This window comes from Gasterosteus aculeatus, chromosome 7 (genome assembly GCF_964276395.1).
Source record: "Gasterosteus aculeatus chromosome 7, fGasAcu3.hap1.1, whole genome shotgun sequence".
NCBI classification, from domain to species: Eukaryota; Metazoa; Chordata; class Actinopteri; order Perciformes; family Gasterosteidae; genus Gasterosteus; species Gasterosteus aculeatus.
The window spans coordinates 22986319-22998507 of record NC_135694.1 but is presented as its reverse complement, the minus strand read 5'-3'; the positions used below and the strand labels follow the sequence as shown (position 1 = coordinate 22998507).

At 46.2% G+C, this 12189-nt stretch overlaps 1 protein-coding gene across 2 annotated transcripts; it reads left to right on the top strand.

The window, feature by feature from the left end:
• The first annotated feature begins 580 nt into the window (after positions 1 to 580).
• Positions 581 to 7040, top strand: LOC120822590 (von Willebrand factor A domain-containing protein 7). 2 transcript variants are annotated; one of them, XM_040182369.2, is made up of 16 exons: positions 581 to 936; positions 1539 to 1743; positions 1831 to 2103; positions 2191 to 2284; positions 2409 to 2543; positions 2717 to 2903; positions 2993 to 3168; positions 3257 to 3369; positions 3477 to 3593; positions 4461 to 4664; positions 4750 to 4882; positions 5202 to 5345; positions 5545 to 5637; positions 5709 to 5965; positions 6070 to 6363; positions 6447 to 7040. In XM_040182369.2, exons 2-16 carry the CDS (start codon positions 1564 to 1566, stop codon positions 6822 to 6824), a joined length of 2778 nt encoding a protein of 925 aa, XP_040038303.2. In that variant the 5' UTR covers positions 581 to 936; positions 1539 to 1563; the 3' UTR covers positions 6825 to 7040. The 2 variants fall into 2 exon arrangements, with proteins under 2 accessions (XP_040038303.2, XP_040038305.2); XM_040182371.2 differs by having other exon boundaries at positions 611 to 936; positions 1542 to 1743.
• The last annotated feature ends 5149 nt before the right edge of the window (positions 7041 to 12189 follow it).

Below are 12189 nucleotides of genomic sequence, written 5' to 3'. Positions count from 1 at the left end.
TCTCTGTGCTCTGTTTACATAACCGAGCAGACCTTCAATGCATCACAGCAGCTGCTGTCAACCAACCAGCCGGGGGCCACCGTGGGGAACCAAAGCGCCGAAAGTGTGTGCTGAGGTAACATTACTTTAGCTACAGTAGGTCTGGATTAATAGTGACTGACTGCCAATGATGGGTGACGTTTATCTGGAACACTTTGCCTACGAGGATATACGTTATTCTGTGTCACATTCCAAATAAATCAGTCTTTTAATTTGCAAACAGAAATGAAGCCTATGCGGCGGAGTTGTGAACACACGCTCTTATGGCTCCTCTCCAAAAAATCCCCCAATTAGTGCAAGCAATTAAAATCCACCTGCTGGAAAGGAAGCGTTATCGTGTTTATCGGCTCCGTTAATCTGTCCTTTCAATTGTAGGTTCAACTGCTATCATTGATCCCAATTTTATTATTATGTTTATTATGTTGTATGTCTCTTTCAGCTAGCATGCTAGCTGTGTTATATTCCAACACGAAACACTTGATACACTTAAAACATGGCACTTGTGTACCTCTCTTGCCTGTGAATACCATAAAGAGGGCAGTTTTATTCATTTTTGTCTTTCGTTTCGCAGCTACAACCATTTTCTTCTCGCGGACTATTGGAACTGCGGCGCCATTCACACCGGCAGCTGCCACTGATACTTCCCTTTATCTACTCCAGGTGAAATCCGGTGAGCACAAAAGGCCCACAAAGTGGGTCAAACCACAAACCAGTGCAATGTCTCCCAATTCATTCATGGTCCCAGTTTGACGGGTTACAGTTGGAAAACAAACAAACGTGCATGAATCTAAAGGAACCGGTAGAACCGGTCCTGCAGCCTGCATACCGAGCTGTGGAGCGCAGCACAGCTGGTCTTTGCACAGTGTGCTGAAGTAGAGGACCGCGTCCATACCTAAGGTTTGTTACTCTTTAACTATTACTTTTCATCAATTAATACCAATTTCAATTGGTAGCCATAAAAACTTTAAATGACATTTTAAAGATCACACACTCTTATGCAGGACCTTTGTGTTAAAATGGGGGTTTCTGCTCCTAAAAGTGCCATCAATTTGAACACACGTGAATATTTAACAAAATGCATTGTTTTAAAGTGCTCTTTCTTTCATCAGTTTTTTATGGGGAATTAAACGGGAAAATGTATTGTTGCAATGCTGTGTGTTCTCACAAATCAGGTGTGTTCTATTAAGTAGGGAACTTTATTGATGTGAGTGTTTATGCTATTGGTATGAAGGAGCTTCACTGCTTCAAAATTTAGATTGTAAAGTCTGTTGGTTTTACGGTGACAACTTACAGTGAAAATTGATGTTGTCATCATATCTAATGTTGTGTGTACCTCTGTTATCGCTAGCAGTTGACCATTAACACACCTTTTTATGAATTTAGGATAATGTACCCATTATCGTGAGCACATTTTGTTTAGAACTAAATTAAAAATAGACACAAACGTACAGTCTGTGCACCAAGTGCTGAAGTAGCGGAAAACGTGTTTCCATCTCCAGCAGATTGTTCACCCGTTGAGCAGCAATGTCTTCAGGGTTTGCCGCGTTGTGTTTCCTGCTCCTGCACACTGGAGCTCTGGGCTTCGGTATATTGCCGGGAAGCTCTCTGAGTCACCAGGAAATCACCATGATGGCCATTTTAAATTCCACCGTGCAGGTGTGCCGTGCGCTGGCCCAAGCTGAGGGGACAGACTTCACTTTTCCAGTGAGAATTCCTTTCAATCAAGAGTTTTTTCTACATGTCATGTTGTCTTGTTGCAGTGTGGGTATGACCTTGAGTTTGTGTGTTCAGGCACAGCCTTTCACTGCAGAGGCGGTTGCTGTGGCCTGCGGTGAACCAAAGTCCTCCAAGAACTACCGCCAAGCCATTATATTTATCACGCTGAGGAACATACGGGTGGACATTCGTCATGCACTTAATGGAAGCTTCCACTTTGATGAAGAATTGTTTGTGCAAGGTCGGAACATCATCACCGAGGGAATAATGGTTGTGAAAGCAAGCAACAAACAGGGAAACTTTGAGTCGGCCAGGCAGAAAATGGGAGAGATTTTACATCCCTTACAGGTTCATTAACTCAAAAAGCATTTCTAAAGCTTCAACTGTTAATATTCATGGAAATCCAATGCATGATTAACCTTTGTCTTCTTTAAGGACTTCTACAGTCACAGTAACTGGGTGGAACTAGGAAACAAATTCCCAAATGCTAATCTGATCAGATCGGACACCAGCATTGGTAACCTAGCAGGTAAAGTGTGTGCGTGTGCATGTGCAAAAGATAACACCGGAGTGATGGTGGAATGCAGTTTGGGTGTGACTGCAGACGTGTGATTTCCTGGATTAAAACATGATTTGAAATGTTTTGTACTCAGATAGAAACAGGGCGACGTGTCGCAACTGTGATGGAGACGACTGCAGGAACAACATCTTGGCTGACATCATCGAGGAGAAGGTACTAACCTCTGGGTATTTTGGTGTTGTGCCTTTTGCCTCGACCAAACCAAAGGGTAAGTGATTCCTTACATTTAAACAATAACGCCACAGCATTATGCTTTCAGATTCATGACTCGTTGACAGTTTAGGAGGACAAGTAGATTATTTATTTACTGAGAAAATATTTATCCACTAGAACATTCCACCGAAAATGATACAGAACTTCTCGTGCTATTTGTTTGCAAAGGAAAATGCAGTCACGGAGGAGCAGGTGATCAAACAAGCAAAATTGAGCCTAAAGGTGGGATCAACAAAGACTCTTTTGATGCCAGCCACGGACACCTCCACCCTGACGCAGCGAACCTGGCGATTGCTGCAACTAGTTGGCTGCTGGAGGACATTCGAGGGGCTGCTGGTGACCGACCGTTCCTCCAGTATGAAACCCTCTCTGCGTGTGTCAGTTGTTTTAAGGAGGTAAAGGGTGTTTCTTCATCCCGTTCTTTCGTCTCTTTTCCTCCATCAGGATGTTGGGAATCTCCAAAGGATCCAGTAAAGCGCTTTGTTTTGTGATCGACACCACGAAAAGCATGAGCGACGACATCGAAGCCGTGCGGGCCGTCACCTCCTCCATAATCGACAATGAAGTCGGGACGGAAAATGAGCCCTCAGCCTACATTCTAGTACCTTTCAACGATCCAGGTACAATCTCGAGGGTGGTGTACGTGTCGTTGGTGTCGCACTTCATCATCAAAGTGTTTACTTTCTGCTGTCGCCAACTGAACCCCAGATTTTGGACCGATGACAAAGACTACGGACCCAAAGGTCTTCAAGAATGTCATCAATTCACTATCGGCAGCCGGTGGAGGGGATGAGGAGGAACTGAGTCTTTCAGGGCTTCAGGTGCTGTGATGTGTTGGTTTTTTCTTATTGCAAAATCTGCCCCCAGAAGCTTGTTGATGTGTTTGAACTGAAACCGTCCTTGTTGCTGCGCACTCCTCCTCACACAGCTGGCCTTGACGAGGGCGCCGCAAAATTCTGAGGTGTTCCTCTTCACGGATGGACCAGCTAAAGACAAACACCTGAAAAGCACAGTGATCGCGCTCATAGAGCGGACGCAAACAGTGGTGAGTATCTAAATACAAAAACAATTGATGTTCCGTATAGAATTGAATGATGTGCTATCGTGAAAAGGTTAACAATTTTCACAAATATTTTATGTCATTCTGTTTGATTCGGCGAGGAGAAGCCTGTTTGTGTCCTCTGCAAAACTAAATTGCCAACACCAAGTGTTGGTATTTTGTCACGTAGGTTAAATGAGTCGATGGAACCGCTGATGCTGTGGGGGGGGGGGGGGGGTTGTCTCCGGTGTCATAGGTCGACGGTTGGGGTCACTGACCAAGCGTCCGCATTTTACTAAATGGCTAAATGTCTTGGAGCAGTGGTTCGCTAACTGGGGGGCGGGTCGCGGTTGGCCGACGGTGGGGTCGCATCCTCATCGCCAACCCTGACACCTACGGCCACGAGGAAGAAAGGAAAAGAGAAAGTACAAAAACGAAAGCAAAACCTTGACATGCCTTGTGTTTGAACCACGGCCAACCAGACAAGCGACAGTAGAGACAAAGAGCTAGTAGATAGCGAGACACAAAAAACAAGGTGCGACACAAAAGTTTGTAAAACCGGTTAGTTGTGGAAGTGTATAAGGTTTTGCACTGATGTTATGTTATAAAACACAATGTTAAAAAAAGTAGTACATACCTATTTTATTAAAAAAATGTTTTAAAATATTTGAATATCTTCTAAGTTTTTATATCTATAATGACATTAATTGAAAACAAAGCAACAACCTTGTTTTGTTGGGACCCTGACACAAAGCGTTTGCATTACAAGCATTACGATGGTAATGTTCCGTCTTTGGGCGATTTCTTGTCACTCCCACCAAAGGTCACTAGAGACTGCGCTAAATCTGGTTGCCTGTGCTTCTGGCTCTGCAGGTGAATTTCATGATTTCCGGCACAACAGTGGTCAATCGTAGGAAGAGGAGTAAGGACAACCAGAACCTTAACCGGATTGCGGAATCGGATGCTCAGCTGTACAGAGACCTGGCTCAGGCTTCAGGAGGTCTGGTTGTTGAAGTCTCAAAGACGGAGCTCCCTGAGGCCACCAGCATCATCACACAGTTCTCCAGGTCCTCTCTGGTAACGTCCCTTTGCTCTCTCCCCTACTCGGATTCGTCAGTGGAAAGATTTCAGCTGTGTCACCTGTTTAATGTTGATCTGCCAGGTAACCCTGCTGCAGGCGGCCAGGAGCCCGGGACGGACCGACACCTTTTCTTTTACGGTTGATGGAACAGTGGAAAACGTTAGAGTCTACATCACCGGGCGCTCTGTCACGTTCACGCTCACTAGCCCCACAGGTAATGCTGCCTTTATGAGTTACGTCTTCACTCTTTATAAACACCACAAGTTCAGGCTTTGTGTATTATTTCATTATTTTAAACAAAGGACAAATAGATCAGTCAAACATGGTATACTTTTTTTTAATGTAAAAAGCAAGTTGTGGTACAATATTTGATGACATTTCAAAATAAACTAAAATCATAAAAAGAAATGTCATTTAAAATGAAATCGGACAAACAATCTCATTAACATATATTATTTGTGATAAATGTTTAAAGCACTGTAATAATGTGTCTCAGGCTCTCACACAATTATTCTACGGTTGTAACTTTGAAGGGGAGCAAAGCACTGACACAACAGGACCGTTGATCACTGCATCGCAGTCTGTGGGGAACCTCAAGACTCTGCAGCTAAAAAGTCAAGTTGGACTGTGGAAAATGAAAATGGAGTCAACTAATCCGTACACTCTTAAGGTCATAGGTGAGAGCCCCATATTCTATTGTTTTTAGTCCAATGATTTACCTTTAGACTCCCACATTTAATGATGGCAGAATGTGTTTGATATAATAGTAACAACCTTTATTTTTGAAAAACATAGAAAGCTCTATGTGGTGTTTCAGCTTTGTCTGAATAACTGCTGTTTATTTGATCCTTTGATTATTTTTGTCTTCATTGGCAGGTCAGAGTCCTATTGACTTCCTGTTTGACTTTGTGGAGGCATCACAAGGCCCTTTCACAGGATATGATTCTCTTGACACTCGTCCCAGAGCCGGTAAAGATAATTAAGATGGGAATTTGATGATATGAGTCAAAATATGATCAATCTCCTCCCTTCTTTTGAAGGCGTCAACGGCAGCTTGTTGGTGACGTTAACGGGAAGCGACTCGGCCACGGTGACAGAGGTCACTCTGGTCGAATCGTCCGGGTCGGGGGAGGTCAAAGGAACAGTGGAGCCACGGGGGGGAGGAAACTTCTTGGTTCTCGTTGACGTGGTGCCGTTGGTGGAGTTTGCGGTGCGGGTGACGGGGCGGGATGGCGGTGCAATAGTCTTCCAACGGCAGTCATGCACCAGCTTCAGAGGCTCCAATGTGACTGTGATTGTGAGTACCCATTTCACACCATCACTGGTGTGACCGGGAGGAGCATCACTTTAGACATGAGATGCAGCCACAAACACTTGTCTGACCCCCCCCTCCCCGTTTAGGCGGATTCCAATAGCATCCTGGTACCAGGGACCCCCTTCTCCGTGCCCTTCTCAGTGTTAACCAGAGGAGTAGGAGGAAACTTCACCATCCGAGCCACCATCAACCAACGCTTCGACTCGACCTCTCCGACAAACGTGTTCCTGGAAACTGGGGTCAGCGCTAACGACACGGTGACACTCTCGGCACCTCTGAACACCCGGTCTGGTGACGACGTCACCCTGACTATTGAGGCCGAGGCTCCCGGCGGCGAAGACACAAACTACGTCGTGCTGCGCATCCCCGTAGTGAACACGGTAACCCCTCGCGCTGAAGAAACCCATTCAACAGATTTGTAACTGTAATTTATTAATACGCATCGTTTTTCTTCTGCTGTCAGGTGACGGATTTTACTCCGCCGCGGTGCGAGCAGCTCGGCCTCAAAGCCAACTGCTCCGCCAACTGCAGCTCGTCGACGTGGGAGCTCTCCGTTCGGGTGACTGACGGGGCGGAAGGGACGGGCGTGGAGCGAGTCAGCCTCAGACGGGGCAACGGGACCTTCAACACCAGTCCGGCCAGCGGCAATGAGAACATAACACTGGTTTCCTACGTCTCGTCGTGCTGTGAGCCCGAGGTGGAGCTGGTGGCTGTGGATCGAGTGGGCAACGTGGGCACCTGTGTGTTCTCCTCTTCCCCAAAAGTCACTCCCTCACCGCTTCTTCTCCCAACCGTGGTGCTGCTGGGACTCCATATGCTTTCCAAACTGGGCATCCCTTGACTCCCGGTTGAAGTTATAATTGGGGCAGCAGCATGTGTATTTTTTTTTTTTTTAAACGTTGAATAAATTGACTTTGTACTGTAAAATGGGTCATCTCGGGCAGCACTACTTTATGAAATGTTTTCGCTCACTGTAGGTGTTACTGGGATATTTTTCATATGGTTCAGTCACACTGCTTTTTTGGGGATTAAACTTAAATAAATCCACTGCAACCGATGGCTGTGTTTGTTTAAATGAGAGGCAGGAATGATAAAAAAGCAGTGTTTTTTACAATGTGTCGAATGTATAATTCTTTCCATAAAAACAATTTTCTGCATATGTTTCCAATGAATTACTAATTGAAAAATTATTATTTTAATTATTATTGTTAAGAGGGACGTAATAAACGTTCATTCGAGTGTGATCTTTGCTTGTGATGGGTAGAGCTCTCCCCTCCCCCCCCTGCCTGTTTGGCCACACCACCTTAATTGGTGATGCCTAACAGGTGTGACCAGGTGCTCTTTAAATGGGAGCTTTTGCCCCACTAGAGCTAGAGGGGGGCTTGCTGTAGGTCTCCCACGGCATAGGCACAGCACTCGCCACGTGCGGATGGGTTTGAGCGGAATCTAGAGGTATGTCAGGGGTTTTCTGTTTCATGTTTTAATATGCTTTTTAGCAGTGAAATGTTTATTGGCGTTATTTACCTTTTCTTTCTTTTATACAGGAAATGATCAGGTGGTGCAACGCTGAGCCTGGTCACTGCTGTTTTTGCCTTTGATTTAAAATAGATTATGGTTACCCGGTTTATATAGTATCTTTGATTATGAATTGCTAATTTGTTTTCTTTCTGGGTTAGTGTCTTTGTTTTGTCCTACATAAACAACCATTACTGCGCCCTATACTGGGGGTCCCTTTAATGCCAGTGCAGGTGGGCATATAGTAGGCCTACAGGGGGTGGCTCACGAGGTGGAAGGCCCTTTCAGTTTATTTTGTTTGTTTGCTGTGTTTTAATTCTTTTTGATTTGCTGTGTTTTCTTTCCTTTGACCTGGTGGTGGCCCCCTTGTCCCCTTTCACTCCCCCGCCCCGGTGGGCCTCAAGTAGTCCCCTTGTACTGGTAGGGTACCCCAGTATAGTAATCCTTTTTCAAAGCATAGATTATATTTTGCCATAAAACCGACCAATGTTTCTGGATTGATTATTCCTTTTCTTTTAAATATTAAACCTACTTGTAAATAAAAAAACATTGTTACAAAACTGGAACTTCACCTCTCTGCTCCCTATCTTTTTCATTACAACTGATATTCTTTGGGTGAGAGTCCCAAAGTGACGTTGTCACCCTTGTGACCAGGCGAACGGCCGCCCCGGTTACAAATTGGCGTTGCTGGCAGGACTCTTTTTATTTTTTATTTTATTATTGTTTTTTTTAGAGCAGAGACGTGTCCTTCTAGTTCACTTTTCTGACAGTTGCTTTATGTAGGACCCCCCCCATGTGTATATTTTTCGGATAGCTTACTATTTATTTTTGGGCAAAAACAGCAGTTGGCCAAAGGTTCTTCTTAAAGAGGAACCTGTATCCCTGTTGGCTCCCAGGTGCCAAAACCACCCAAGTCTATAGAAATGGAGGAAGGCCAGCTGGACTTACGGGACTTGGTGATTCAACTCCGGGCTCAAAATGAACAACTTTCACAAGAACTTTCAGCAACGCAAGCACGTCCAGCAAGCTTGACTCCTGGCTCTTCTGAACTCCCTGGCCCCTCTGGATCTGCTGGTCTCCCAGGGGCAGCGCCTGAACGCCTACTCTACATCCCCAGAGAAAGGAAGTGCCCCATGTTTAGGGGGAATGTGGGTATAGGAGTGGTAGAATGGGTCGAAGAGGTCCGTGCTAGCATGCGGGCCAGGCATTTAGCTCGCATAGATCAGGCCTATTTCATTTACGATCATTTGGAGGGGTCTGCCAAAGATGAGATCAAGTATAGGCCCCAGCAAGATCGTGAGGATCCAGAGAAGGTTTTGACTATACTGCAGGAAGTGTATGGATGTTCACTGTCTTATGTTGCTTTACAGAAGGATTTCTTCTCCAGAAAACCGCTAGAGGGTGAGTCGTTGCAGGACTACTCTCATGCTTTATTTGAGCTTATGGAAAAAATCATGAGGAATGCTCCTCAGGCTATACCTAACTCTGCCATTCTATTGAGAGATCAGTTTGTGGAACATGTTAATGATTCAGATCTCCGCAGAGCTTTAAAACGGGTTGTACGTGCTAAGCCATTAGTTACCCTCTTGGATGTGCGAGGGGAGGCAGTCAGATGGGAGAGGGAAGGTAGACAGCTGGAAAGTAGGCCCCGCAGTTTTTCCGTCCCCTCCATCTGTGCTACCCACCTTTCAAGGGTGTCTGAGCAGACGAGTACCTCATCTCAAAGTGAAATGGCGGAGATAAAAGAGATGCTTAAAGCACAACAAGAACAAATTAACCAGCTTTCCACCCACCTCTTGCAATTACAGAACCCCTCCAAATGGTCTCGGCCTTCGAATACAGGCCCTGTTCTCTGTAGACGCTGCCAGCAGCCAGGGCATTTTGCTCGTAATTGCGATAATGCAAGGGTCCCTTTTCAGCAACAGCGCCCCCAGGCGCATCCTATGCAAAGGGCAACTGCTCAAAATCAGCAGTCGGAAAACTAATGCCCTCTGTTTTGCAGAACCACGATTCAGAAGGGGCCATTACAGGTTCATGTTATCCAGTGGATGAACAGTGTCTCTCTCAACTTGTTAGTCCTTGTCCACATGTTGCAGTGGTCATTGGTGGGGTTGAGGTAGACTGTCTACTGGATACGGGGTCAATGGTCTCCACAATTAAGGAGTCCTTTTTCCACCAGCATTTTGACAACTCTCCCCAGGCATGCCAGTGGCTACAACTTACAGCAGCTAATGGACTTAGCATTCCATATGTGGGGTATGTAGAGCTCGATGTTTCTGTAATGGGTACAGTTATTCCCAAAAGGGGGATTCTAGTGGTTAAGGATCCTCCTGGTTCTTTGCCCGAATCTGACGTTCCTGGTGTCTTAGGCATGAATGTATTACGTGAATGTTATGCAGAGTTGTTCGGGCAACATGCCTCACCCCTTTTTGATGTCTCACTTGTGAAAGAGGCCCCTGAGGCATGGAAGAAAGCTTTCCAAAAGTGTCACGAGAGCCGGGCCAGACCTGCAACAGGTGCCAGTGGAGTTGCTAGGGTGAGGGGGAAACATCCAGTCTACATACCCGGGGGGACAGTTAAATTGGTGGCCGCGACCTGTCCGCAGAGGTGTCTTCCACCTTTCCAGGCTTTGTTTGAACCTTTTGCCAACCAAGAAGCTCTTCCTGGTGGTTTGTTAGTATCTCTTGCGATGGTCACAGTGCATCATGGTACTGCTTACATCCCAGTTGTGAATGTTGGTGACACTGATGTTAAACTTTACCCCCGCTGTGCCCTAGGGATGCTAAACCAGGCCCAGATAGTGAGTTTACCTACAGGCATCAACGAGGTTCCCAGGAAGCCAGCAGGAATGGGTACCCTGGCGACCATGAGTTCTCAGACGGGGCAGGTGAAAAACATCTCTGATACACTAGCTTCTCTTGATCTTAGCAATGTTCCAGAGACAGAGCAGGCTGGGATACGGTCCATGTTTGAGAAACATCATGCTGTTTTTTCGGCATTTGAAGGGGATCTGGGATGTACTAACCTTATAGAGCATGAAATCCCATTGCTAGATGATGTGCCTGTGCGACAGAGGTTTAGGAGAATCCCCCCCTCAGATTACGATTCTGTTAAAAATCATATCAACCAGCTCTTAGAGACCCAGATAATCCGAGAAAGTTGCAGTCCATACGCGTCCCCAATAGTCCTCGTCAAAAAGAAGGATGGAAGCCTACGGATGTGTGTGGATTATCGTCAACTCAACAGCAAGACACGCAGGGATGCCTTTCCTTTACCTCGGATAGAGGAGTCCCTCGATGCCCTGGCAGGAGCACGTTGGTTCTCAACTATGGATTTGGCAAGCGGCTATAACCAGGTACCGGTCGCAAAGAAAGATAGGGCAAAAACAGCCTTTTGTACACCTTTCGGCTTGTTTGAGTTTAACCGCATGCCCTTCGGCCTCTGTAATGCGCCTGGTACATTTCAAAGGTTAATGGAACGGATCTTTGGTGCACAGCATTTTCAGACACTGTTACTATACCTGGATGACGTGATTGTCTTCTCTTCCACAGTAGATGAGCACTTAAAGCGCCTCGATGCCGTGCTGTCTCGCTTGCAACAGGAGAAACTGAAAGTAAAGTTCGAGAAATGCTGCTTCTTTCGCACGGAGGTAAACTATCTTGGTCATGTGATTACCGAAGATGGCGTGGCCACAGACCCAGGAAAATTATCAGCTGTGGCAAATTGGCCGAGACCAACAAATGCAACGGAGTTAAGGTCATTTTTAGGTTTTTGTAGCTACTATCGACGTTTTGTGGAGGGTTTTGCAAAAATCGCAGCCCCCCTACATCGCCTTGTAGCCAACATGATAGACGCTCGCACAAAAAAAGCATCTCGGAAGATAATTGGGGAGCTTTGGACTGAACAATGTGAGAAGAGCTTCCAGGACCTTAAATCCAGATTAATTAGTGCCCCTGTGTTGGCGTATGCTGATTTTTCTCTGCCTTTCATTCTAGAGGTGGACGCTAGCCTCAGTGGATTAGGGGCAGTGCTTTCTCAGGAGCAGGATGGAAAAGTGAGGCCGGTAGCATATGCCAGCAGAACCCTGACGCCAGCAGAGCGAAACATGCCCAATTACAGCTCCATGAGGCTTGAGTTTTTGGGCCTAAAATGGGCAATGGCTGAAAAATTTCGGGACTATTTGTTGGGTCAAAAATGTGTTGTATGGACTGATAACAACCCACTTAGCCATTTGAGCACTGCAAAGCTGGGGGCAACAGAACAGCGGTGGGCGGCTCAACTAGCAGCTTTTGACTTCTCCATTAGGTATCGCTCGGGTCGCTCTAATGTTAATGCAGACTCCCTTTCCAGGCAGCCTCACCATGGCAATACACCGCCAGATCTGGGGACATTCCTTCCAGGAACCGCCCTCCCAGAATTCCTGATGAACAAGGTTGACCCTTCAGTACAGGTAACCCAGATGTCAGTGTTTGCCCTTCCGTCTCACACCCCAGATTACCTTGCCACCCTCCAGCATGCAGATCCAGTGTTGAGAAGCTTCCTTCAGTTTTGGCGCTGCAAACACCCCCCAGACAAGAAGGAACGCCAGGCTCTTTCGAAACCAGTAAAGGAACTGGTGCGACAGTGGAATAGGATGGTGGAGAGAGATGGGCTCCTATATCGTCGCATTCACCGTCCGGATGGTGGAGAAG

Bases quoted from the DNA above. Each gene is read 5' to 3' on its own strand.
- LOC120822590 (XM_040182369.2), top strand. From the start codon at position 1,564: ATGTCTTCAGGGTTTGCCGCGTTGTGTTTCCTGCTCCTGCACACTGGA. The intron at 2,544-2,716 runs GTAAGTGATTCC...TTGTTTGCAAAG, and splicing joins TGCCTCGACCAAACCAAAGG to GAAAATGCAGTCACGGAGGA. The intron at 5,638-5,708 runs GTAAAGATAATT...CTTCTTTTGAAG, and splicing joins TGACACTCGTCCCAGAGCCG to GCGTCAACGGCAGCTTGTTG.